Raw genomic sequence first — 27,366 nt, forward strand, 5'->3', positions numbered from 1 at the left:
CAGATTCAGTGAAGCTCATTGTTTATCTGCTTCACCCACAATCAGCTTCTGTCTTTGCTGTTCTTAACTAACTAGAGCTGCAGCACTGCTCTGCCTCAGGGGGGCGCTGTAGCAGACTGGTTCAGTGGGGCAGCTGGAGGTTAGGGATCCAGCCTTGTGACCGGAAGGTTGCCGGTTCGATCCCCAGAGCCGACAGTCCATGACTGAGGTGTCCTTGAACAAGACACCTAACCCCCAACTGCTCCCCGGGCGCTGTGGATTGGGCTGCCCACCGCTCCGGGCAAGTGTGCTCACTGCCCCCTAGTGTGTGTGTGTGTGTGTGTGTGTGTGCGCTCACTAGTGTGTATGTGGTGTTTCACTTCACGGATGGGTTAAATGCAGAGGTGAAATTTCCCCATCGTGGGACTAATAAGGGTCACTTAATCTTAATCTTCACCCAGTTGGTGCTTCATAATCTAGAAACTGTAACTCTGGCCGGATTCTTCTGCAGCAGACCTGTAAATCTGAAAACTCGCCCAGTTTCCCAAGAGTTTGGTGTAAACAGTGACTTTTCCTCATTTCAGACTCTGAAGACAGAAGAGGAGACGAGTAAGATCTCAGTTAATGTGCCGAAGAGCGCATCACCAAACTAGGACTAGAGCATTTGATCATTTTGTTGCATCAGTGCCGCTATAGAGAGTAAGTTGGCAACCAGCACAGTTGGCCATTTAGACACAGTTGTAAGTCAAGGCAAGGAGATATACGTAAGCCAATGCATTCATTTGTATTTGTTATTATATTGATTGGGTGTGTGTAGCTGTAATGAAGGTTACAGATGTAACTACACAGTACGGACTTTACTTTATACTTTACATTAACCATGTACGTATACAGTCAGACGCTCACACACAATGTATTTCAAATGATATCAAACCAAAACTGCATTTTCACAGAGTATCAATAGCAACAACACCTGCTTTTGTTTACATTTATGGCATTTGGCAGACGCTCTTATCCAGAGTGACTTACAACTTGATCATTTTACACAGGGGGGGCCAAGGCGGTGTTGGGAGTCTTGCCCAAGGGCTCTTATTGGTATAGTGTAGGGTGCTGACCCAGGTGGGGATTGAAGCCCAGTCTACAAGGCAGAGGTGTTACCCACTACACTAACCAATCATGTCATGTTAAAGGTTCATTTGATCATATTTCAGATTAAGATACTGGTATAAAAATATATATTCCAAAATGTGTTAAGCCGTGAAGTGCGTTAGACAGGATTTTAGACATTTTGGATGGATTTGATAAACATATCTACATACATGTGTTTTTGCATAGTACATTTCTGTGTGTAATATTTCTCCGTTCATTTTAAAATCAATAAATGTTAAAATATATTTGGTTAATGTGGCAAAAAAAAACAAAATTCTAAAATACTTTTTAGTGTTTGGACTGTATTGCAGAAAAGTATTTAAAATGTATTTCAAATATATATTAATACATGTCCATATCTTGTTTATTTCCATATGGACAGGCAAGATTTAAACTCACCACTGGTTGATGCAGATCTCATATTAAGAGGTACATTATTTCCCAAATTGGGAGCAGCCACTGAAAACCAGCTTATGTTTTAATCCAGAGTGTGGGAGAGTGATCAGTGTGGGAGAGTGATCAGTGTGGGAGAGTGATCAGTGATTTATTGGTGGATGGGAGGGACCTGCCAGAGGAGTGAGGAGCGGTCACATCACATTACACTATTTTCTAAGCAAGTAGAGAAGCTATGACAGGTGAGATGCCGTCTCTTTTCCTCAAGTAGTCTAGCGGCAGCGTTTTGGACAAGTGGCAGATGGGACAGTGAGGACTGGCCAACTCCCGTTTGAAGAGAATTACGGCGATCAATGCGAGTTATTATAAAGGCATGTAGTCAGATTTCAATACAGAAATATGCCTCAGCGTATGAAATTCAGGTTTCCTCAGACTGACGTGGCTGCAGTGGCGTGTGGCAGCAGAGGGTCATTCATAATTGAAAACATGCAGCACTAATGATGAGCCCCCTCTCTCAGCGTCTGCACAACTGGAGCCACTCTGTTGCTACGCAACTATAGAAAGGACAAGCAAGATGTTTGCCAGCTTCATGTGAGTTTAATTGTGTAGTTTTATTTTTGCCAAACAGTGATGGTTAAGTGGGGGGTTGATAAAATGCAGAAATCAGTTCAGTGCGCTCCTGCTGTCTCTCCATTTACTGTATGAACACTGGCCTGAACAATGTTCAGGTTTAAATACTCCTGACACTGTGAGTGAGCAGAAGAAATACAGTCAGATCTAGGAATATTTTGATGTTGATAAAGTTATAAGAGGTTATAAGAGGAAATCTACATAATTAAATGGTGTTAAATTAAATTAAACTGAGGTGTAAACAGTGTCATACAGAGTGGTTTGGTGTGAAATGTTTTGTTCACAGTGGTGAACAAATGAACCCGATGTCCTATATATATATACCTATATATACCTCTATATTATTCTAAGACCAGCATTGTTACTCTGAGATCAGCTGTTAACTTAAATCAGCTCTGTTACTCTGAGATCAGCTGTTAACTTAAATCAGCTCTGTTACCCTGAGATCAGCTCTGTTACTCTGAGATCAGCTGTTAACTTAAATCAGCTCTGTTACTCTGAGATCAGCTGTTAACTTAAATCAGCTCTGTTACTCTGAGATCAGCTGTTAACTTAAATCAGCTCTGTTACTCTGAGATCAGCTCTGTTACTCTGAGATCAGCTGTTAACTTAAATCAGCTCTGTTACTCTGAGATCAGCTGTTAACTTAAATCAGCTCTGTTACTCTGAGATCAGCTGTTAACTTAAATCAGCTCTGTTACTCTGAGATCAGCTGTTAACTTAAATCAGCTCTGTTACTCTGAGATCAGCTCTGTTACTCTGAGATCAGCTCTGTTACTCTGAGATCAGCTGTTAACTTAAATCAGCTCTGTTACTCTGAGATCAGCTCTGTTACTCTGAGATCAGCTCGGTTACTCTGAGATCAACTCTTTTGCTCTGAGATCAGCTCTTTTACTCTGAGATCAGCTCTCTTACTCTGAGATCAGCTGTTGACTTAAATCAGCTCTGTTACTCTGAGATCAGCTCTGTTACTCTGAGATCAGCTCTTTTACTCTGAGATCAGCTGTTAACTTAAATCAGCTCTGTTACTCTGAGATCAGCTCTGTTACTCTGAGATCAGCTCTGTTACTCTGAGATCAGCTGTTAACTTAAATCAGCTCTGTTACTCTGAGATCAGCTCTGTTACTCTGAGATCAGCTGTTAACTTAAATCAGCTCTGTTACTCTGAGATCAGCTCTGTTACTCTGAGATCAGCTCTTTTACTCTGAGATCAGCTCTTTTACTCTGAGATCAGCTCAGTTACTCTGAGACCAGCTCTGTTACGCTGAGATCAGCTCTGTTACTCTGAGATCAGCTCTTTTACTCTGAGATCAGCTCTGTTACTCTGAGATCAGCTCTTTTACTCTGAGATCAGCTCTTTTACTCTGAGATCAGCTCTGTTACTCTGAGATCAGCTGTTAACTTAAATCAGCTCTGTTACTCTGAGATCAGCTCTGTTACTCTGAGATCAGCTGTTAACTTAAATCAGCTCTGTTACTCTGAGATCAGCTCTGTTACTCTGAGATCAGCTGTTAACTTAAATCAGCTCTGTTACTCTGAGATCAGCTGTTAACTTAAATCAGCTCTGTTACTCTGAGATCAGCTGTTAACTTAAATCAGCTCTGTTACTCTGAGATCAGCTCTGTTACTCTGAGATCAGCTCTGTTACTCTGAGATCAGCTGTTAACTTAAATCAGCTCTGTTACTCTGAGATCAGCTCTGTTACTCTGAGATCAGCTCGGTTACTCTGAGATCAACTCTTTTGCTCTGAGATCAGCTCTTTTACTCTGAGATCAGCTCTCTTACTCTGAGATCAGCTGTTAACTTAAATCAGCTCTGTTACTCTGAGATCAGCTCTGTTACTCTGAGATCAGCTCTTTTACTCTGAGATCAGCTGTTAACTTAAATCAGCTCTGTTACTCTGAGATCAGCTCTGTTACTCTGAGATCAGCTCTGTTACTCTGAGATCAGCTCTGTTACTCTGAGACCAGCTCTGTTACGCTGAGATCAGCTCTGTTACTCTGAGACCAGCTCTGTTACGCTGAGATCAGCTCTGTTACTCTGAGATCAGCTCTTTTACTCTGAGATCAGCTCTGTTACTCTGAGATCAGCTCTGTTACTCTGAGATCAGCTGTTAACTTAAATCAGCTCTGTTACTCTGAGATCAGCTCTGTTACTCTGAGATCAGCTGTTAACTTAAATCAGCTCTGTTACTCTGAGATCAGCTCTGTTACTCTGAGATCAGCTCTGTTACTCTGAGATCAGCTCTTTTACTCTGAGATCAGCTCAGTTACTCTGAGACCAGCTCTGTTACGCTGAGATCAGCTCTGTTACTCTGAGATCAGCTCTTTTACTCTGAGATCAGCTCTGTTACTCTGAGATCAGCTCTTTTACTCTGAGATCAGCTCTTTTACTCTGAGATCAGCTCTGTTACTCTGAGATCAGCTGTTAACTTAAATCAGCTCTGTTACTCTGAGATCAGCTCTGTTACTCTGAGATCAGCTGTTAACTTAAATCAGCTCTGTTACTCTGAGATCAGCTCTGTTACTCTGAGATCAGCTCTGTTACTCTGAGATCAGCTCTTTTACTCTGAGATCAGCTCTTTTACTCTGAGATCAGCTCAGTTACTCTGAGACCAGCTCTGTTACGCTGAGATCAGCTCTGTTACTCTGAGACCAGCTGTTAACTTAAATCAGCTCTGTTACTCTGAGATCAGCTCTTTTACTCTGAGATCAGCTCTGTTACTCTGAGATCAGCTCTTTTACTCTGAGATCAGCTCAGTTACTCTGAGATCAGCTCTGTTACTCTGAGACCAGCTGTTAACTTAAATCAGCTCTGTTACTCTGAGATCAGCTCTGTTACTCTGAGATCAGCTCTGTTACTCTGAGACCAGCTGTTAACTTAAATCAGCTCTGTTACTCTGAGACCAGCTGTTACTCTGAGATCAGCTCTAATTATTGTGAGATCAGCTCTGTTACTCTTAAATCAGCTCTTTTACTCTGAGATCAGCTCTGTTACTCTGAGACCAGCTGTTAACTTAAATCAGCTCTGTTACTCTGAGATCAGCTCTGTTACTCTGAGATCAGCTCTGTTATTCTCAGAGGTCGGCTCTGTCTCAGCTGTGATTACTGGGTCAGATTCTGTGTTTGTGTGTAAAAGGCCTGTAGGGGTCCCTGCTGACCTCGTTGTCAACGTGCTGTGTGCTGCCCTCATGTGGTGAAGTGCCGTTAGGACTAGTATTTACTCATTAATATGCACTGCTGTGTTGTTTTTTTTTAAAAGCATCAGGTCAGCATCATCGCCCAGCATGGACTGTTTATCTCCGCAGGCCTGTTTAGTGGTCTAAAAACATGTGCGTTTTTTAAGCACAAGAAAGCAAAGAAATACAGAAAACAGAAAATTTAGCACATAATACTTCCCAAATTTTAATATTATATTTTTACAGTTAGCACAGCTTTATTCCTCTTTACTATCAGTTTTTCTTTATTTTTATCACTCTCATTTGTTTTTCATTATTCTGCCACATAATTATCGCTTTTAATTTCTTATTTCATTTTTTTTAAGTACTTTTATTTTTAAAAAAAACTTTGAATAACATTATTATCATTATTATTTTTATTGTTATTGTTATCAATGTTTTATTGTTATTATTACAATAATGACAGTATTTTATAGTCAGTATTTTACTGTTAGTTTCACTTTTTCCATTATTATTATTATTATTATTATTATTATGACTTTCTTAATGTTGCCTTATTTTCCCTCATATGTTCTTGCGTCATTTTACATTTATTCTCTTTTTTCATGCTTTGTTCTTGTTTCACTCTTTGCTGTTGATCTATTTTGATTTTTTTTTTTTTTTTACCCCGTCTGCGCGTCACCATCCGGGTTCTTGCGTCTGCTCTTCTCGCGACGCTATGACGCGGCCGCGCTCTGTAGTCGGCGCATGCGCAGCAGGTCTGTGTGTGTGTATAAAGGAGCAGGGCGATCGGCGGCGGGACGGCGGGGGACAGGGCCCGGACCCGCGCAGCACAACCGGCACCAGCACCCGCTCCTCACACAGTCCAAATACCACCGTGTTCACACACCACCGGACAGCGCGCGGCCTCACCTACACACCTGTATGCGCGCGGCCGCTCGGGGTTTGAGGGTTTAATCAGAGCTGCAGCGGGGCGCGCGCTCGGCGTGCCTGGCGCTCCGCCCGCGGTAATGGCGAGCTCGGCTAACTCTAACCCGGTGGTAAGGAGCGGAACCGGGAGCGGGAGGGAGCGGGAAGGGTCCTGGGGGGCAAGAAAAGCGGTCAAAAAAAGCAGCTTGATTGTTCGCCAGCTTCTGGTTGGGATTTCTCCGTTCCACCTTAAATGGTGGCGCAGTAACGGTCGGGCGCCTCGGGCGTGCAAGTGTAACCGCTGCACCATTTAAGGTGGAACGGAGAGATCCGAGCCAGAGGCTGGAGAATAGGAAGCCAACGTAACCCAAGCTCGGCCTTCCCTCTAATAAAAGTGCCCAGGCCTCTTTTAGACGCAGTAGCAGTGTTATTACCATATTATAATCACTCAGTTTTGCCATTATTATTGGCGTTACTACTGTCGTTATTAGTGCTGCGGTTGGTCTCCGGCGTTGGCTGGCTGTAGGCGTGGAGGCTCCGCTTCCTCTAGAGCGGTTGACGGACGCAGTGACACGGGCTCACGGGTGTTTGTGTAGTCGTTGCTGCTTTTGCACATTTTCTACATTACATTAAGACATTAACCCCCCTCCCCCAGTCCTGCGCCCAAACAAGGCAGTAAATGGGCAAAGCGAGGCAGACAGAGGCAGTCCGCGCTGGAGTCCGCTCCTCCGCTCCTCTGACCCTCCTCCCCGAGCAGCCCGGTTATATACGGCCCCGCAGCCGCCCTAATATCCACCCAGGCCGGGATGGGAAGGCGCAGCTCCGCGCCACGTCACCACCGGAGCTTTAAATAGCAGGAGGAGGGAGGAAGGAGGGAGGGAGACTGGACACCGGGGACTGGACACGGCGAAAGCAGTGCCTCGTTGCCGTTCTTGGTCACTTCCCCGGCTTATTTTTCTTATTTTTGCCTTATTTTTTACTCGGAAAGCCCTCACGTTTCTTCTCGTGCTTAATATACTCTTTAACAACAGAGTTCCTGATTAAATTGTTCTGTTTAGAACCATATTCGCATGCTTAAATGTGCTCTTGTGTGGTGAAATGGTTCCGCAGGTTGAAGGGGAGTGGTTCTGTGTAAGGGTTTGGGTGGTGCGGGGGTTCTTCAGTACAGGGGATGGTTCTGTTTAGAACCGTCTGTGTGCTTGAAGGGTTCTCTGCATGGTGAAATGGTTCTTCAGATTGAGTGCGTTGACCCCTTTTTGAGAACGTTTCTACGTGGTACCAAAAAAGGTTCCGTTTAGTCATCAGGTTTAAAAAAAATAAAAAATAATAATAAATTAATATTTATGTAACGATTCTATACAGAAACGTTTTAACATGTCCAGCAGTTTGAAGAACCATTTTGCTATGCAGAGAACTATTTAAGCACGGTTCTATACCGGTGTCCTGGTTCTAAATGGGACCGTTCCCGTTACTGTTGTGTTTTTGTGTTCTTTCTGTTGTAAGCAGGCCGCTCCAGCGGTGCGTTCATCTGTTCTCGCTTCTCCTTCCAGCCTAAACTCTATAAAAGCGTGATGGAAGATGTGATCAACGAAGTGCGGGAGCTCTTCCTGGACGAAGGCGTGGACGAGCAGGTTCTCATGGAGCTCAAAACGGTGAATGAGCTGGTGACGCTTCATACGGTCCACTCTGTCCCTGTTCATGACTCAGACTGGCATCATTCATCTGAATATCTACTATCTAGTACCTGGCTTAGATGTTCTGTTTTCCATAGGGAGACCTAAACGTTAAATTCAGTCAGTAAGTTCACCCCAGACGTCTACGTGGCGCTCTGAAGGTGTAATATAACCTGGGGTTATTTAATCAGCTCGGGATAATGCAATTCAGGATTATTTGTAGTACAACTAGGGATTAATATAACCTGGGATTATTTCAAAGGTTAGGGCTGTAGCACAGGATTAATATAACCTGGGATTATTTCGAAGGTTAGAGCTGTAGCACAGGTTTAATGTAGCCTAGGATTATTTTAAAGGTTAGAGCTGTAGCACAGGATTAATATAACCTGGGATTATTTCAAAGGTTAGAGCTGTAGCACAGGATTAATATAACCTGGGATTATTTCAAAGGTTAGAGCTGTAGCACAGGATTAATATAACCTGGGATTATTTCAAAGGTTAGAGCTGTAGCACAGGATTAATAAAACCTGGGATTATTTCAAAGGTTAGAGCTGTAGCACAGGATTAATGTAGCCTAGGATTATTTTAAAGGTTAGAGCTGTAGCACAGGATTAATATAACCTGGGATTATTTCAAAGGTTAGAGCTGTAGCACAGGATTAATATAACCTGGGATTATTTCAAAGGTTAGAGCTGTAGCACAGGATTAATGTAGCCTAGGATTATTTTAAAGGTTAGAGCTGTAGCACAGGATTAATATAACCTGGGATTATTTCAAAGGTTAGAGCTGTAGCACAGGATTAATATAACCTGGGATTATTTCAAAGGTTAGAGCTGTAGCACAGGATTAATATAACCTGGGATTATTTCAAAGGTTAGAGCTGTAGCACAGGATTAATATAACCTGGGATTATTTCAAAGGTTAGAGCTGTAGCACAGGATTAATAAAACCTGGGATTATTTCAAAGGTTAGAGCTGTAGCACAGGATTAATGTAGCCTAGGATTATTTTAAAGGTTAGAGCTGTAGCACAGGATTAATATAACCTGGGATTATTTCGAAGGTTAGAGCTGTAGCACAGGATTAATATAACCTGGGATTATTTCAAAGGTTAGAGCTGTAGCACAGGATTAATGTAGCCTAGGATTATTTTAAAGGTTAGAGCTGTAGCACAGGATTAATATAACCTGGGATTATTTCAAAGGTTAGAGCTGTAGCACAGGATTAATATAACCTGGGATTATTTCTGATGTGTTTGCATCGCACGGTTAACATAACCTGGCTGCCGTTCTATGGCTTGCTTTATATTGTGAGATTAATATAACCTTTCGAAGTTTTGGGTTATAGCACGGGGTCAATGTTACCTGGGATTATTTCTACTTTTTTTTTCTATCGCAGGATTAACATCATTTGGGGGTAGTTCTATGGCGTGTTTTGTAGCATGGGATTATTACCTGGGATTATCTATGGTTTTGTTTCTGTAGCAGGTTTAGTATAACCTCGGCATCATGTTTTGAGACTAATATCATTTTTTTTTTAACCACAGGATTTAATATAACCTGAGATTATTTCTGCCATTTGTTTCTGTGGCAGATTAATGTAACCTTGGGTCTTCTCTATCATGGATTGTTTTTTTTCCTATGTTTTGATTACAGCGTGGGATTAATTTAACCTGGCTTATATCTGTAGTTGGTTGTGTGGCAGGTAAATGCCATCAGATTTATGGACATTGAAGAAGCCAGTCCTGACATGATGGATCGAGTAATTGCTTCGCTCCACTTCCCCACGGATCCTGTCTGAATAGTGCTTAACTCTCAGTCTGAAGTCAGAGCATAATCCTGAATCTGGCTCTAATCCCAGTGTTATTAAGGATCACCAGATAGTTTGTAAAACTTGTTTGGCTACTGTAATTTTAGAAGCAGTCTGCTGTATAAATTACTGTGTGGTCAGTCATGTTGGAGTCCACCCCCAGTCAATAACGAGCTTTCTGCCGTTCAGTTTGAAGTTTGATTGATTGCCTTTGCGCAGCCCTCCTGTTTATATTGCTCCTGTCTTTGTTACCGCTGCCTCTTTAACCAGGGCTTTATTTGCTGACCGCTTGGCTCTGGAGATTTATCAGAGCAGTTGGCACAACTGGACAATTCATGTTCATAACTTGTTCAAAATTAATAGTACAACACATTTTAATTAGAATCAGTGGTAGCTTTAAAAATTCACTGTAATGGTTAAAAGGAGGACTTCTGGGGTCAAAAGGTCTCGATTAGTTCGTCTTAATGATTCCACCTCATTTTGAGAATCCCCCACATAGAAAACAGTAAAGTACTGAATGTTAATTATGATTTAAATGGTTTCTATTGGTGGTAGTAGTAGTTTAACAGCGTGTAAATGGTCGGCTACCCTGACTTGGAAGTGGTTCTACCTGCTTCCCGGGGGTGGGGACAAAGACAAAAGGCAGTGAGCCATCAACAGCTGTTCCTGTTAGGTGTGACGTGGCCTGCGTAGTCGGTGTTAAGTGTTCTCTGGTGTGCTGCAGCTGTGGGAGAGCAAGCTGATGCAGTCGAAGGCCGTGGACGGCTTCCACACGGAGGAGCAGGGAGCTCTCCAGGTGCAGCAGCAGGTCCAGCAGGTTCAGCAGACCCAGCAGCCCAGCCAGCCACAGCAGGTCCTCCTGCCTCCACCCCCTCAAGGTCAGCTTGCTCAAGGACACCCCAGTCATGGACTGTCGGCACTGGGGATCGAACCAGCAACCATCCGGTCGCAGGGCCAGTTCCCTAACCGCCAGCCCACGACTGCCCCCTTGTTTAATTAGATTTAGTGCAGTAAAATATTGAATACAGATCATTAGTATTATTATTAATTTCATATATGGCAGTGTAGCTTCTATTGGTCTTCATCAACTTATTAAATCTCAGAAAAGCTGTCATGAGGCATGTCATGCATAGTGGAAATATCTCATGATGCTATTTACAGACTCTCTCTGACTGTTTAGCTAAGAGTGATTTAATGTCATAATAAGTGATTTATTATAGTAAGTAGTAGTGATGAGTTACTGTTTTGAATTCGTTTCTTTTTTCATGTTCTGTGAGTTATGGTGAGCTAGTGGAGTAATTCTGTTAAAGTATTATTATTACTGCTACAGCTTAAACGGCTTTATCTGCCATTTTTGGGTGTTTTGCTGAAGTCGACGCTTCTTCTGACTTGATCCCGTCCTGCTCAGAGACTCGCCTAATCAACTCCGCTTGATGCGCCGTAGGGATTCCCCCGAGGGAAAATTAGTGATGCGCAGCTCGCTGAGTGTTGAGATGCTTTGTTTTTAAAGTAAATATAGTAATGAGGAGGATTCTTAATATTTCGCTGCTGTCGGAGGAAAACCTGGTATCTCCATTTTTGCCGTTTTTCAGTTTGACATAATCTGAAAATGCCTGTTGCATTTTTACATTGTGTATAAATTTCATGATGGGTGGATCAAAACAAACGGGCCAAAATGACGGACGTCTGGTTCCATTGACTTCCATTGACAGTGTTTTTTCCCTCTCCTGTAAAGTTACCGTTTTTGGAGATACGAGGTTCTGATCCGACAGCAGCGATGTACTGATCCCAAATATAAATGCAGCACATTAGGTTTTACTCCCATTTTGCAGCAGCTTAAAAATAAGTGAATAAATATAAGTCCAGTAATTATTTGAAGACTGATTTTTCTTAGAGGTCACTGCTCCAGGACGATGGTCACTCCAGATACTAATGTGTGACCTTTGGTTTCTTGACCCAGATGGTTTCAGGGAAGTGTTTATACTTTTGAGCAGGGTGTTTAGAGACCGTACCGACATTCCCGGTTTTTTTTTTTTTTTTTTTTTTGTTTCACTCTCAAATTTGCCTGAACTTATTAGACTTCTTTGTGCGTTCTGCTGTCCTTTCAGCTCCACAGCAGCAGGTAATCGTACAGGATCCCAAAATCCTGCAGCACATGACCGCTACCGGCATGGTGAGTACATCAGCAGCACGTCAACTTCCATACTCGGATTACTTTAAAACAGGAGTGAGCTGAGGAGTGTTTAGTGCAGGAGTTCACGCCACTAAGAAATGGTTCCAATCAGATTTTTATTCATTTTTTTTTCCATTCAAATCAGATTTTTTTTGTTGGGCTGTTCACAATATCAACGTGATCTATATCCGACACTAGTCTAAACAGGTCACTCCTATCCTAACCCGACTCGCATGCGCAGAAAATGCTTTGTATGGTGTCGTCATTCAGAGGTAAACGGAGAAATGGAATATCGTCTTTGCCGGCATCCCGGGAGCTAAAGTTTTGATGGCTCATCACTGAATGTGTTCAAGCTTGGTGTAAAAAGGGCACGTTATTCGACCATGACCACTTCTTTGGCTTGTGTTTTCGGTTTCTTTAAACTTTTGGATGTTTAACTTTTCTTTGGCACTTCAGCCTTGTTCTCTGTTCTCCGGCAGCGTTCTTGGAATTGAATTTCGAAGTGTTTTGTGCATTATTACAGGTGTGTAGTTCAGGGTGGGGGGAGAGTTTGAGCTGCTGTGTCTTTCATAGATGGACAAGTCTCTCGTGGGAGAGAGCAGCATTGGGTCTCAGAGCAGAGACTCACTCATTAGGCTTCTGCCAGTCTGTGCTGCTGAAGTACTGACACCTCTCTCTGACGCTACTGATTTGTTCGGTCATCGCAGCGCTTAATGTGTCCGAGATGAATGTGAAAAGATTTATTATGCATTTATTATGTTGGACATGAAGGTTGGGCCTTTTGACGCATCAAAGGAAATCCTTAGTTGGAGCAGCTGTAGTTAAACTGTCAGTAGCTTGTAGCTTCAGTCTACTTTGGTTCTTTTGGTGGATTTAATGAGTTTTCTGCATTGGAGTGTAACTGATGTTTGGCCTTCGTTTATGGTGTGTTGATGTGTTTAACAGAGTGCAGCTGCCTCGGCGGCAACCCTGGCGTTGCCCACAGGAGTGGCCGGTGTTGGACCCTATCAGCAGCTCATCACCAGTCAAGGTAAGAACCTTGTGCTCATATCTGAAACAGTACTATAATGCGTTATTATAATTATTATTATTATTATTATTATTATTATAAATGGTAATGTGCAAGAGAGAGCGCGCACCCCATCAGATTAATGCTGTTAATTTGCCAAGTGATGCACTGATGTGATTTCTCTCATATCTTCTGTGAAACGAAGCTTGGCTGGATTTCTTCTGAACACCCCCATGAATTTATTTAGTTCACACAGCAGTGTAATGATGGATTAATTATAGTTGGAATTTGATGATTAATGTTGCTGCTACTACTACTAGTTGTTGTCATCGTCAACCAAAATGCTTATTACCCAGTTGTCTGTAGGATTTTGTGCTTTATTTATAGTCGTATTAACTTGAGGTTTTACATAAGATACGACCGTCTAACTGGATTAGCACTGATGGAAGTTCTCATTTTTTCAGCCTCTCTGAATCTCAAGTTGTCTTCACTAGGTCTGACTGGACAGAGGTCTTCGTCGTTAGCGTCTCAGAGTAATTGGATTGTTGAGCTGCAGATTAAGGTGGATTAAGTGATGTTTGTGTTCGACGTTCAGGTCAGATCTTGCAGGTGGTGAGGGCCGCTAATGGAGCTCAGTACCTCATCCAACCTCAACAGCCCATTATGGTCCAGCAGCAGGTCCTGCCCCAGATGCAGCCAGGTGGAGTTCAGGCCCCAGTCATTCAGCAGGTACAACAAAACCTTGTGTGAATATGTAAATATTACCAACTTGGATAGGCTGGCATTTATTAACCCCGTCCCTGTTTGAATTACCATGGTAACAGCCCCCCAGTAACAGTAAAAACTCATTTACATATTTAATTTGATTCTATTTTATAGAAAACAAAGCGAGACGCGAATTCACACACGTGAACCTAACTAAACTTTTGAAGGTGTTGGGTGATGTCCTGCATCAGTACCACGTTTATTGTATTTAACCGGTGGGATTGTTGTAGAAACGTCTCTTTTAATCGTCTCTTACTAGATTAATTAGTTTTGTGGGCGGATTAAAGATGACCATACATTTGAGCCAGCTGAGCCACCGAATAATTACTGAAAAATGCATCAAAGGGGAATTCGTCTTACGTTTTTTTCCAGCATCTATGCATATTTGAGTGTTTGAGGTGTAAACAGTGACTCAGAGTGGTTTGGTGTGAAATGGTTCGGGATGCTTTAGTGTTGATGGGAACCAAGGCTTGACATGACGACACAAATATAGACGTTCTGTCCAAAGCCGCCAGTGACCTTACACGTGTCTTCGGAGTTTTATATGGATCGTTGGTGGTAAAATAGTGGAAAACTTTTTAAATTAAAGTGTTTTTTGGGGACTTTTTTTGCATCACAGTGCCCTGCATCTTAAGTATCCCTTTGTCATGAATGGGTTTTAAGGTCAAAATTTTCTCAACAGTCAAAACAATGCCTCAGACATCAGGCAGCGTATTCATAGCATTTCGTGTAATAACGTTGTGAGGGAGCTTTGAGGTGGACGTCTGGTTCCCAGCGCCACCACTGTGAAAAGTTCCGACTCAGTTTGTCTAGAACGGAGCATTTCTTGCCAAACCACTCACTGTTTACATCTTAACTGTGCAGAAATTTTGAAATGTGTTTGGGATTTCCCTTCAGGTTTTAACAGAGCTTTTGGAAATTAAATTGGCATATTACATACATACATACATACTACATACTCTACAATGCAGCAAAAGTGCCGTAACATGAGAAAGCTGCCAAGTGCATGATTGACAGATTTCTTTACAGTGGTGGTGATGGGAGCCAGGGGACGCCATGACGACACAAATATACCCATTTTATTTACTACCTGCACCACAAAGTGAGGATCTATAATCTGTTTCACTAAAACCAGAATCTTTCCTTACTGCACACCTACAGCACCCAGGGGTGGGTGGGTGGGGGGGGGCTGTAGATTAATTTAATCTGTATACAGCATAAATTAGTTTTATGCTGATTTTTCTCATAAAGCAGAACACCTGGTCTAGCGTATAGTGAAGGTCAGGGCTTTCCCTTCGTGTGCTATAGCGCTATAGCAATTTTCAGTGTTTATACTTTGTCTAATCAAATAACTACAACAGCGCGCATCAGAGTCTGGGGCTGAAGTGGTCGTTTCCCAGCTGGTCGTACAATTTATGGTAGTTAAGGGCTTAATAAAATGACCCAATGTGTGATTTCAGAGTCGTTAGCAATAAAACACACAGTTGGCAACAACTGCTGAACGAGATTAACTTTTCATGGTACTGCTGTAAACACACACACACACACACACACACACTCACTGCCTCACTCCACACGGACCTGCTGGGAAAAGCACTCTGAATAGAGTGGTCATCACTCATAACCTTGTTCTTTAAACAATAGAAACTAGAAAATAGTGTTTCAAATGATAATTCTTTATTTTTCCAATACTAAGAAATGGTCAGCAGGGCTGTCATCACTGAACTTAACACGGCGGACTGAGCTTAGCATGGCGCCAGCTTTTCTTAGACCAACAAAAAACTCCTAAACTCTCAAACTTGAAGCTGCACAATTCTGTTCCTACCACCACCTGCCTTGGACTAGCTGCCCACCCTACACTGATGTTCTCATGGACTCCCAGCTATTCCTACTACTAATATTACTGCTATTAATATTAGTAGTATAATAACTCTGTAGGTAGTCTGACCAGAGGAGGACGGGTCCCCCCTGGTGAGCCTGGTTCCTCCCAAGGTTTCTTCCTCAGCTCTGAGGGAGGTTCTCCTTGCCGCTGGCGCCGCCTGGCCTGCTCACCTGGGGGTTTTACCTTCTTGTTAAAACTGTCTTTTCTGGAGTTCTGTGAAGCTGCTTTGTGACATCCGTTGTAAAAGCACTACAAATAAATTTGATTTGATTTGTTAGTTTTTGTAGTTTTTAAGTTTTTATCGCCTTTTTTTCAGCGCATCCCTGCAACACAATCCAGATTCCAGGTACTTGAATATTTTCAACTCGCACTTATTTCAATAAGATGGCAGCATGTTGACATTGCTTTGCATCCTTTCTTAAACAAAATGTCTGGTTCCCTTCTGTGCAAGGCACTTTAAGCAGTAGTTTTTCTAAAGGAGGGGGGTGTGTTTGGGTTTGAAGAACTTCAGAAGTTTGAAGAACAACAGTGGTAAGTTAAAAACTCCAAGAGCCAGAAGAGGAAACCTTGAGAGGAACCAGGGCTCAACTTATCCTCCTCTGGTCGACGCCGGATAGCAAACAATTCCACTAACATCCTGTTCTCTCTGAAGTTTATGTATTATTATATAATATTTTTGTGATGAATAGAGAAGCAAACCGCCTTGTGATTGGACAGAAGTGTATACGTTAACCGGCGATGACCAATGACCGTTTGGAATGAAGGCTTTTCTTTGAGGTCATTTCTGCAGGCAGGGGTTTTGTTTAAGGGAACTGTTAAAATAGCTGACAGGGGCACCGTGAGGACACTCTGGTTTGTGCTGATGTGTGTTTTAGGTCCTGGCTCCTCTGCAGGGTGGCCTCCCTCAGCAGACGGGGGTGATCATCCAGCCCCAGCAGATCGTCCTCGCCGGGGGCAAAGTGCAGCAGAACGCTCAGGTGGGCATCTCCTCACCTTTCCACCTCAGTCTCTTGCTAGAATTTTGCCAAGATTTAACAAGTTTGCTTGTATAATGAGGCCACACCCATCCAGTTGTCATTGGTCTCTTTTTTTTTAATTCGTATTTTGTCATATTTCAATAAATATATATATTCCTAATAAAGTTCCTTGAACAACTCTACATATCGGATATCGTCAGTCTGGTAATGATTTCTGGTAATGATTAGTCATAAAGCTGCAGGCTGATGGGACCTGATCTGGTTTTACTCCAGGGTTTAAAACGCAGCAGAACTGCAGATAAAAATAAGCACTTCATGCTTTAACTGTGGTGGTTGTACATTTTGGGGATTTGTGCAGACGAGGCGAAATGGGTATTCTGCTTTGAATAGTGAAGCATTACCCAAATTTCGACTTGCGTTCCGTTTGATTTGGTGTTAAAGTCTTAAAGTATTACGTTTAGAAGTCCACCACACATGTAATGTGTAGCATTACATACCAAAATGCGTCAGTTAATTTCTACTTGCTTTAGGACTGATGTATGTAAGCAAGCTCTGTTCTGATTGGGTGCCCTCTGTTCTCAGTGAAAGCCCTTGGAGTGTGAACCTACTTATTTCACTGTGCGGTCAGGGCTGAGCATTTGTAGACTCAATAGGCAGAGACATGCAAATACGATGGTTCAGAAGTGGTGAATTCAAAACATTTAAAATCTTTTATTTAAATTTTTTATTTAATTTTTTTGGACCCCCTTACAGTGGGTCTCTCTGTCTCTCTGTCTCTCTGTCTCTCTGTCTTGTTGGTTGTTGTTGATTATTGTTTTATTTTTTTTTGTCTTTTGCTCTTTAAATAAAATAATAATAATAAAGTTTGGTTAAATATAATGTGAATGTTGCTGTTTGTTTCAGGTCATGCAGGCAGCCATGGCTACTCAGGCGGGTCAGGGAGCTGCGCAGGTCCAGGCCCAAGGCCAGCCTCAGCCATCGGCTCAAGCACAGCCTGAGCAGCAGCAACCAGCACCGCAGGCGCAAACGCAGCCGCAGCAGGCTGCCCAGCAGCAGCCCCCCATGATGCTGCAGGTGGATGGCGCCGGAGACACTTCCTCTGAGGAAGATGAAGAGGAGGAGGATGAGTATGATGAGGATGAAGATGAAGACAAGGATAAAGATGGCGGGGAGGATGGCCAGGTGGAAGAGGTGTGTGTAATGAAACTGCTGCTTGTGTTGCATCGTGGAGAGTCGAGGAGAGAATGTACTGACCAACAGTTCAGTCAAATGCTGAGTTGTGGGAAGAGCCCTGGAAACGGTCTTTGGTTTAGTGTTGGTTGATCTGAGACTCTTTAGTGGTGGTGATGGGAACTGGGGGTCACCATGGCTTTAACACAAGCATAGCCATTTGTTTTACTATCCAAACCACCGGTGAACCTAAACATCCCTTCTGAGTTTTAACTGAAATGGTAACAGTGGGGAAAATATGCTTGCATGTACCTCTCGGCTCTGAAATCTTAAAACAATCATAAAATGTATTCTTATGAATTCATAACCATTTCATGTACTGACTTTCTGCGAGGGGAACGGTTTGCAGCGAAACGCGTGGCTTAACATGAGCACGCTGTCAAACACGGTTGAGAAGTCGGAGGTAGATGGGCAGAAACTCGGCTTTAGCTCATTTGAAGGGGCAGCCCCTGTTAGTTGCACTGGTCAGGCATATAAACCTAGCAGCAGTGACCAAAGACCTTCCCTGGCTATTTTCCAATGTTTCGCCATCTTGTAATTCCCAACTGAATTGAGTGCAGAGAGGAGACGATGATCAGAGCACAGACTGGGATGGTTAAAGTTCACTGCTTTATAAGAATCAGTGTTAAGTGTAAATCACCTTTGTCCCTACAGGAACCACTAAACAGTGGAGATGATGTGAGTGATGAGGAGGACCAGGAGCTGTTCGATACGGAGAACGTGGTGGTGTGTCAGTACGACAAGGTGAGGATGTTGACCTGTAGCTTCATCAGTCCAATCGGAGTCGCCAGTTTTACTTTTCAATTGGGTCGATATGTATTTGTGCTTTTATTGTAATTATTAACTGATTTTTTTTTTTTTTATTTATATATAACCATGTGAATAGCATGTTGAAGTGGAGAACTGTAACTATTAGAGCTGGACCTTTACTTAAGGACATCAATTGTTAAACTTGGTCAAATATGAAAACTATGATTTCTACTAGCAGCCCTGTAATATTTAGTAATAATTTTTTTTTTTTTGGCTGTTGAAGCTCAAACACAAATTTGCAGCTTTGAAAAGATACCAAGTATGATTGATGTGACATGGCTGAGCTTATGCGTATCAGTTTTACAGCGAGTCTTTCAGTAATGAGTCCTGCATAGAGCTGCTGCTGCTGTTTTCCATTCCTAGGAATTAACACTGGGGGCAGTCGTGGGCTGGAGGTTAGGGGACCAGCCTCATGGCCGGAAGGTCGCTGGTTCGATCCCCAGAGCCGACAGTCCATGACCGAGGTGTCCTTGAGCAAGACACCTAACCCCCAACTGCTCCCCGGGTGCTGCGGATAGGGCTGCCCACCGCTCCGGGCAAGTGAGCTCACTGCCCCCTAGTGTGTATGTGGTGTTTCACTTCATGGATGGGTTAAATGTGGAGGTGGAATTTCCCCGTTTTGGGACTAATAAGGGTCACTTAATCTTAACTACAACCTGTGTAGACTTATCAGGACTTATCTAGAACTTCAGGTCTAGAGCAGATCTACAGGAACAGGTTTGGACGCCCCAAGTCTAGTGACCGTTTTTTCCTTGTAAAATGGATCTTGTTGTTGTAAGTCAGGTGATTCATTGACTTCTGTCACTGTCTAATTATGTTGATTGTTAATCTAACATGTAAGGCCTTCAGTCCAGCTCCTGAAGTCCTAACCAATGGGAGAGCTTGTTTGTCTCAATCTATCTAGATACCACCGAGAGAACAAACCTGATCTGGATTTTCTGGTGGTTTAAGTAGGGCTGGGCAATGTGTTTGAGCTTGTTGGCTGAAGTTCTCAAATATTGTATGTTGGCTTCTGTTCAGTTTTGAAGAGCATTTAACAATGTACATCAAAGGGGAATTCCACCGATATCAAAAGGAATTATGCAAAAATGTTGAAGTTCAATTCAGTGTGAAAGTTTGTAGAGAGTTTTAGACTTTGCCATTTCTTTACAGTGGTGATGGGAACCAGTGGTCACCAGATATACAACACAGATATAGCCATTTTATTTATCTTGTTCAAACCCACCAGTGAATCTACATTTTTCTATAGAATATTGATAAAATTTCTAAAGGGTTTTTCTTTATGTAGCTGTTCTTGCCTGCATTCTCTAGGGTTTAGGTTTCAGCTCTGCCTGCTGTGCTGGAGAGACTGGACTGAAACCATGTAAATCAGTGTGAAAGCTTGAGTTTCAGGGTTGTTCTACAACGGCAACGTTTTCTGCTGCAACACAACCTGAAACTTCACGCGCATCATTGTCTCGTGTCTGCAGCTGTTTGAGACTAGGGCATCCGGAAACTTTTGCTGTTGCTCCTGTCAACTGGCAACCGTTGTGGGTCTGATAAAACTCGGCTGGTGTGGTCAAATTTTCCGGTTCTTGTGAGGACTCTGGCTGCAGCGCTCTGGACAGCTGAAGCCTTTTGAGGCTTTTGCTGGAACGTCTGGACAGCAGAGCATTAGTAATCTAGTCTTGGGGGAATCAATGCATGAAGTAGCTGCCTCCTGTAGAGACGGTGCAATATTGCCAAATTAAGAAATACAGAGATGGAAGACTTTACTAGTAATATAGCTCGTCATTTGTGTTGGAAAATGTTGGATAATGGGCATTGAGCCAGAATTCCCATATCGGTTCATGCCTACCTAAAGCCCTGTCGTCTGAAGTGGAGGGTGGGACGGAAAGCAGTTGGGCGTCAGATGACTAGAGGGAACGTGAAGGTGAATGTGTATGAACAAGAGCAGAAAGGAGAGGAGGTGCCACACTATCAGGACTTAAAAACCCGGAGTATTTTATAGTGTATTTGGATGTGGACAAGGGCGCCAGTGTAAACATCTGAGGGCCAGTTATGTTCTCGTGGTCTGGAGTGTTTAAGGGCCCTAGCAGCTGAGTTCTGGACTTACTGCTGCTTCTTCAGACCGCAGACGGGAAGCTCATGAACAGTGTTGCAGCAGGCAGGAGAGGAAGTAATAAATGCATGAATTAGGGGCGCAGCTACAGGATGGGAAAGAGGAGCGTAACCTGGCAGTGTTCTTAAGATGAAGGATAACCTGCCGAGACCCAGCCTGTTGTGTTTCTGCATCAATCATTTTACCCGTTTGAGTTACCCTAATAATTCCTGGGACATCCTGGGCTTTCCAGTGATGCCACGTTTGGGTAGGTTGCTGACAAATTCCACTGCCTGTTTAAACAAAATAGCCTCCATATCAACAAGCACGTTTTATGGAATTTCTTTTTTTTTTTCTCACTACTACAGCATTCATGTTATTGCTTTTGAGGTTGTTGGGAACCGTTTGAGGTCTAAGAGCAGTTTTATTTTTTTTTTACATTAAATAATAACCATATTCTAGATGTCCACTATAGTGGACACTAAGATAATGTCCTTCACGGTCACTAATGTTTTAAAATATTGTTTTAGGAGACAGAATAGAGGCAGAGAAGATCTTGTACAAAATAATTGAGGGAGATTCAGACTGATTGATCAGATGGGGAAAATGCTGAGGATGAGTTTAAACCTGAAGAGACGGGTAGCTCATCAGAAGAGATCACGCAGACCAGCAGGAGAGCCCTTGTCCTTTGTGGGCCAGGACTAGCTCATGTTTTATTCGTTTTAGGATTACCATAAATAATGTTTATGACCAATAAAAATATAAATACGGCGTTGTTGAACCAATGGCAGCACAAAATGCACTCGGCCACAGAAAGTACAGTAAATAAAACGACTTTCATTGTGATGAGTGGTTAGGTTTATTAATTAATTAAAGGACTGTTAACTACATTACATTGTGATCAGATTGGTTGGAGTTTTAAAGTGAATAAAAGTAACATTTCGGATGCATCAGATCAAATTGTTTGGAGGGTAAATGAATAATAATGGTATTAATGAAATTTCATTAAACAGTTCTGCTTTTCCGCGAGCAGATTGTGCTGTCTAGGCCTCCTGATATCAAGATGACCCTACACTTCGTGCAGATTGGAGTCCAATTCAGTACTTTTCTCAATATGACAGCAAGGTTTTTAAAGACTTGGCAACATTCACAAATCAGAGGGAGCTGCAGACTAGAGGAGTTTCTCTGAACACCACTCCACAGGACATGAAGGTCCTGTTTGGCATATCAGTTCACAGGCCTGCCTTGGTCGTCCAAGAATCGAGATGTTTTGGGCCAAAAAAAGGGCCAGTTATAAGTAGTAAAATGACAAGAAATGGGTTCTTCAAGCTCAGGAACTCACTGAAAATTGTAAATGACCTTGATGTGAATGGGGAAACGAAGAATAGACATTCTTTGGAAAGCCAGGCTCCTTCTTGACGCAGTGAAGCAAGGCTGCCTTAGGCTTTCAAAACCAGGAAAGCTCTGCATTGATGAGCAAATCATTTCTTTGACAGGCTGCTGTCCAATCAGGCAGTTTGTTCCAGGTAACAAGCCATACCCGACTGGCTTGAAGGTATTTGTCCTCTCCGGATGGTCTGATGCTGGACTTTGAAGTATACCAACGAAAGACTTTAATGGCTAAAGACTGGGCATTGGGTCGGCAGCAGTCCTATGTATGGTTGAATCTGTTCCCACAGGAAGTCAGCTGTTCTTTGGCTAGTACTTCATATCAGTCAGTTTTATGGATGCTTTGCTGGAAAAGGCTGAAGGTCCTGAAGGTCCTGAAGGTCCTGGCTGTACAAGATAGTCCAACAAAGACAAAGCACACATCCAAGTGAGAAGACCAGCAATTTTCAGAGTACAATGACATGGGCTTTGTGACCGAATGTTGAGCTTTTACCGAATGTCAAGCAGGACCAAGAAATGAGCTACATGAGTGATGGATCACTTTTTGTTGATGTTGCCATCACAAATTCCTGGATCCAGCACAAGTCTGATGGCAAAGCCGTGAATTGACCTGCATAGGAAACTGAACAGTACTTAGACTTCAGATTGCACCTGGCTGAAGAGCTGTTGGATTTTCCAGACCTTGACAACCATGCAAGTGAAGAGTTAGAGCCACCAATGAAAAACGAAGATTCCACGACCAGAGCCATCTGTGCGTAAATATGGAGCCATGCACATGCCAGAGATGGTGGATTGCAAACATGCAGAAATAAGGGCTGTAAAAACAAGACGTACATGAGATGCACCAAATGCAAGATGTTTCTCTGCGTTACCAAACGAGGAAATTGCTTCCTGGACCATCATCTAACACGCAAACCAATGAAAGACTAACCAAGTTTCTAGTTCTGAAGAAGTTCACTGTTTCTGTAGAATTAAGTCTAAATGGTAAAGTTTTATTTATGCCTGAAAGACAGAAAATCACAAATTACAAAGCACTTTTTTTTCTTTTTTCCTCCCAATGGTTCTCAGAAGGATGTACACCGATCAGCCGTAACATCCTGACCACCTCCTCGTTTCTACGCTCACTGTCCACTTTATCAGCTCCACTTACTGTATAGCTGCACTCTGTAGTTCTACAGTTACAGACTGTAGTCCATCTGTTTCTCTGATACTCTGTTACCCTGTTCTTCAGTGGTCAGGACCCCCATGGACCCCCACAGAGCAGCTGTTTGGCTGCTGGGACATTCTCGGCACTGCAGTGACTCTGACGTGGTGGTGTCGGTTTGTGTGTTGTGCTGGTGTGAGTGGATCAGACAGCAGTGCTGCTGAGAATGACCATCTCCCACATAATACCTGCTGTGTGGGGTCCTGAATGATTCCAAACAATTTTTGGAAAATCCCTAATTGCAGTTTTGTGGTCAGTATTTCCAACACTTCTCTCTAAACACATTTCCAGTATGAATGTGGCAGAATATCCTCCTTTTCTGGCGTGACGTGTCAGACTAAGTTGTGTGGTGTGGTTGTCACACACACAGATGGTTGTGATGTCACACATTCAGAACGTGGGGTTCTGTCGCTTCTGGTTGGTCCAGCCTCTCTGCAGGCAGTTCACAAGCTCTGTTATTGGTCTGGTTTTTAATTTGGAGCTAAAACTTGCGTCATGTGGAAATATTAAATATGTAATGAAGGTGCAGCTTGGTTTGGATATCGTGTGATTTTGATATAAAATTGATTAATCTTTCAGCCATGCAATGGTTTTTTTTTATTTATTTATTTATTTATTTATTTATTTATTTATTTATTCCTCTTTCCAGATTCACAGAAGTAAGAACAAATGGAAATTTCACCTGAAAGACGGCATCATGAACCTGAACGGACGCGATTACGTCTTCTCCAAAGCCATCGGAGACGCGGAGTGGTAAAGCCAGCGGAGACGAAACAGACTGTCAGACGTACGCGTAAAACTCGAGACCTGGGACTGTTTAACCTTCAGGAGATGCACGTGGTTTAGGGATGAGACGTCCGCCGTACGGTTGGGTGATGCTTTGTCGAAGCCCCTTTTGTACGTCGCTCGCGTTTCAGTGGATCTCCAATGACGGCCCTTTTTTTTTTTTTTTTTTTTTTTTTTTTTAAATTTGAGTTCTTTTCATTTTTTTTTTTTTTGGATCATCTTTTGGACTGAAGTCCTTTGTTCTTCATAACGGTGAAATCTGAACGCCCACAATGAACAAAAGTGTAAGTAGAGGCTGTCTTGAGCAGATCTGTAGTGCCTCGAACTAGCTGTGAAGCCCTCCTCTTCCTCCTCCCTGGTGTGTACTTTTAGATTCCCGTGTGCTGTCGTTGGCTGTAATGTAGTACTGAATAGATTTGGGTTCCCGTTTTACGCTGATCCTGGACTTGGGGTTTAGCTGACCGCATACATGTCCTCGCATTCCCTGTTTTTTCATGTTCTGCCCTGATTTGGATTCCAACAAAACACTAAAATGACCGCAGGCATCCAGTTTAGTGCGATCTTTGTTTGTGGTGTTCGCAGAAAAACGGTTTCATCTTTTTTTCCTTCCAGTAAACCAATTAGAAGACTAGCTCTTTGCTCTCAGATGCCAGCTTGAGTTTTTGTCTAATACAGTATTTTGCGGCTGGTTAAAGGTTTGCACTGTCGGTGTGACGTGTGGACACCATAGCATGCTGTAGTCCCATCGGCTTTAACCCGCCGTGTCTTTGTGTGCGTGTGGAGTCGCTGCTCAGCCGCGTCTTTTAAGTAGTGGAGACGAACCCTTTCGATGCTTTTAGTGAAGTCAAACTTGCGTTTTAATGTTTAGGTTTTTGTATTTATTCCTGAAAGCTCAGGCACCATCGCGTCGGGGATGAAACTGCACCACACTGTGCTCTTACGAAAAGTGTTCCTTTTTTCTTCCCGCTGTCCGCTGTAGGTCACCGTCTGCCGTCTGTCACGTCGGGTTTTTTCCGCTTTTTAAAACGACCTGCTTGCGTCTCACTTCACTTTCATTTCTTCATACTTTTATTCTCCGGTTTTGGCTACACGAGTCCATTTATAAATGTATTTATATGCGGATTGTGGTCGAGTAGAGAAGATGAATCATGTCGCTTTGAAGTTTGTTTTTCTTTTTTGAGGTTTTAGGATCGTTTATCTTCTGCTGGTCATTTCCCTTTTTATTTTATTGTTTGTGCCTTTTCACTATTATTTCAGCTATCATCTATTTGCGAAAATGGTAGCTTTTTTTTAATAGAGTCAATCCTGAAAGACGACTGTACACTTGGCTTTGTTTTTATGATCGTTATAATAAACCATGGGCTGGAACTGGTGTCTGATTCTCTGAGGAAACTTCTAAATTCTTATTGTTCATAATCATAATTCACTACCGTGTGTTGGTAGTCTGTGTGCTTGGAATACCGATTTATTACATCTTGTTAGTATCTGTTCACGTCCATGGACTTTTTTTTTCTTTGTATGACTTTAATTAAAGCATTATTAAAAATTGCCTCTTTCAAATGGTTTTGCCATCTGCAGAAAATAAAACGGCCTGGCGTTGTTGGCGATGTCCAGTGTCCTGCGATACACTGCACTTTTTGAGGTCCTGGATATACCTACATCCTCAAATTTGGTGGTCCATAAGTAATTGGACAAATGAGTTAGTTTGTATGGTCATTTTACATAACACCCCCCCACCCCCCCTCACTGGCCCAGAAATAATTGGGTTTTATTTTAGTACCTTCCACTTTGTATAAATTTTTTTTTTATTAAATATCCAAAGAAAATCTCCAGTCTAGTGGTCCACAAGTATCTTGACAAATAAACAAACATATAAAATTGCCAGGATTTTTTTTTTTTTTTTTCCTCCAAGCTCGTGCCCCTTAAATAATTGGACAGAGGTTTGCGTGGTGGTTTTATTTATTTATTTTTATATATATATATAATGCCCTCTCCATTTAGGCAGCTCATAAGTAATTGGACAGATTTAGGTCCCACTTTATACCAAGTGTCTAATAAATGTATAGCTACACATAAAATGCGACACTACTGATAATTTGTCTCCGGTACAGAAGGACAGTCTGTAATTACACAAGTGTGTCTTCTACACAGGAGCTTTCCGGTAGTGTAGGGTTAAAGTTACACTGTAATAAGTGGGCGGTCCCTGTGTAGTTGTTATATAGGTACTGTGTAATTTCCTTTTACTGCTGGAAATAAACCTGCTGTTCCAGTCTGATGACATGTAATTACATGAGAATAGGTTAGTACAACTATTGATATGCTCATGTAATTACATGAGGCAAAACTGAAGTTAATACACATGTAATTACATAGTGTGCTCTTATAATCCACCTGTAACAGTGACTAAGTCATTAGTAGTTACACTTTTGTTGCATATGTAATGAAAATGTAACGTGGGACCCAAATTTATTTTGACGGTTGACGTTGCATGGCTGTTTTATATTTGGGGCAGTCGTGGGCTGGAGGTTAGGGATCTGGCCCTGTGACCGGAAGGTTGCCGGTTCGATCCCCAGGGCCGACAGTCCATGACTGAGGTGTCCTTGAGCAAGACGCCTAACCCCCAACTGCTCCCCGGGCTCCGTGGATAGGGCTGCCCACCGCTCCGGGCAAGTCTGCTCACTGCCCCCTAGTGTGTATGTGGTGTTTCACTGCACGGACGGGTTAAATGCGGAGGTGGGATTAAAAAAAGTAAAACTTAACTTATTTGTGCTCACCTCCAATTCAGGGGTCTCACTTTAGTTGGATACATTAATGAAACTATATAAATTCACATGAACCTTTATATTTTCCCCACCTTCAACATCTTAGCTCTTATTTTAGCAGTTAACTTTGTTAATTCTTGGCTGCAAAACCGTTGCGGTCTTTAACTTTCTGAAGCGATTGCCCTCAGATATCGCCAGACGCTGGTACTTTCCCTCCAGGTGCCCTGTCGGGCCCGCGGGTTTCACTTCCTACTTGTTTGACTTCGGTTTTGTCTTCAGTAAAGTGTTGGTGACAGTGTCTGGTTCCAGATGCTCTGTGTGAAATGCACTCGCGTTCTTATTAAGGACGGTTGCATTCTTGTATTAATAGTTATAACAGTGATCAATGCTGTAATGCATTTATGATCAATATGACAAAAACAAGAAGATGCTAGAACCTCACTTAGCAGTCACAAGCATATTCGACACTGCTGAAGCTTTATTAAAAAGGCAGTCGGGCACTAAATAGTCCGTCCCTTACAGTAAGTGACCACCAGAGGGCTCCAGAACCACACAGAGCCAGAACTGGTCCTAATAAGGTT

The 27,366-nt window shown here is 42.6% G+C and overlaps 1 protein-coding gene across 2 annotated transcripts; it reads left to right on the top strand.

Moving 5' to 3' along the window:
• The first annotated feature begins 6,093 nt into the window (after positions 1–6,093).
• gtf2a1 (general transcription factor IIA, 1) lies at positions 6,094–25,572 on the top strand. Of its 2 annotated transcripts, XM_017724670.2 has the most exons (11): positions 6,094–6,369; positions 7,789–7,890; positions 10,443–10,596; positions 11,827–11,891; positions 12,837–12,921; positions 13,496–13,629; positions 15,864–15,893; positions 16,423–16,524; positions 17,428–17,715; positions 18,409–18,498; positions 23,887–25,572. In XM_017724670.2, exons 1-11 carry the CDS (start codon positions 6,340–6,342, stop codon positions 23,992–23,994), a joined length of 1,188 nt encoding a protein of 395 aa, XP_017580159.1. In that variant the 5' UTR covers positions 6,094–6,339; the 3' UTR covers positions 23,995–25,572. The 2 variants fall into 2 exon arrangements, with proteins under 2 accessions (XP_017580159.1, XP_017580160.1); XM_017724671.2 differs by lacking the exon at positions 15,864–15,893.
• The last annotated feature ends 1,794 nt before the right edge of the window (positions 25,573–27,366 follow it).

Source organism: Pygocentrus nattereri, chromosome 4 (assembly GCF_015220715.1).
Source record: "Pygocentrus nattereri isolate fPygNat1 chromosome 4, fPygNat1.pri, whole genome shotgun sequence".
In the NCBI taxonomy this organism is placed as follows: Eukaryota; Metazoa; Chordata; class Actinopteri; order Characiformes; family Serrasalmidae; genus Pygocentrus; species Pygocentrus nattereri.

Coding starts and splice junctions, on each gene's coding strand:
- gtf2a1 (XM_017724670.2), top strand. CDS start 6,340: ATGGCGAGCTCGGCTAACTCTAACCCGGTG. Junction 11,892..12,836: donor ACATGACCGCTACCGGCATG/GTGAGTACATCA, acceptor TGTGTTTAACAG/AGTGCAGCTGCCTCGGCGGC. Junction 16,525..17,427: donor AAGTGCAGCAGAACGCTCAG/GTGGGCATCTCC, acceptor TGTTTGTTTCAG/GTCATGCAGGCAGCCATGGC.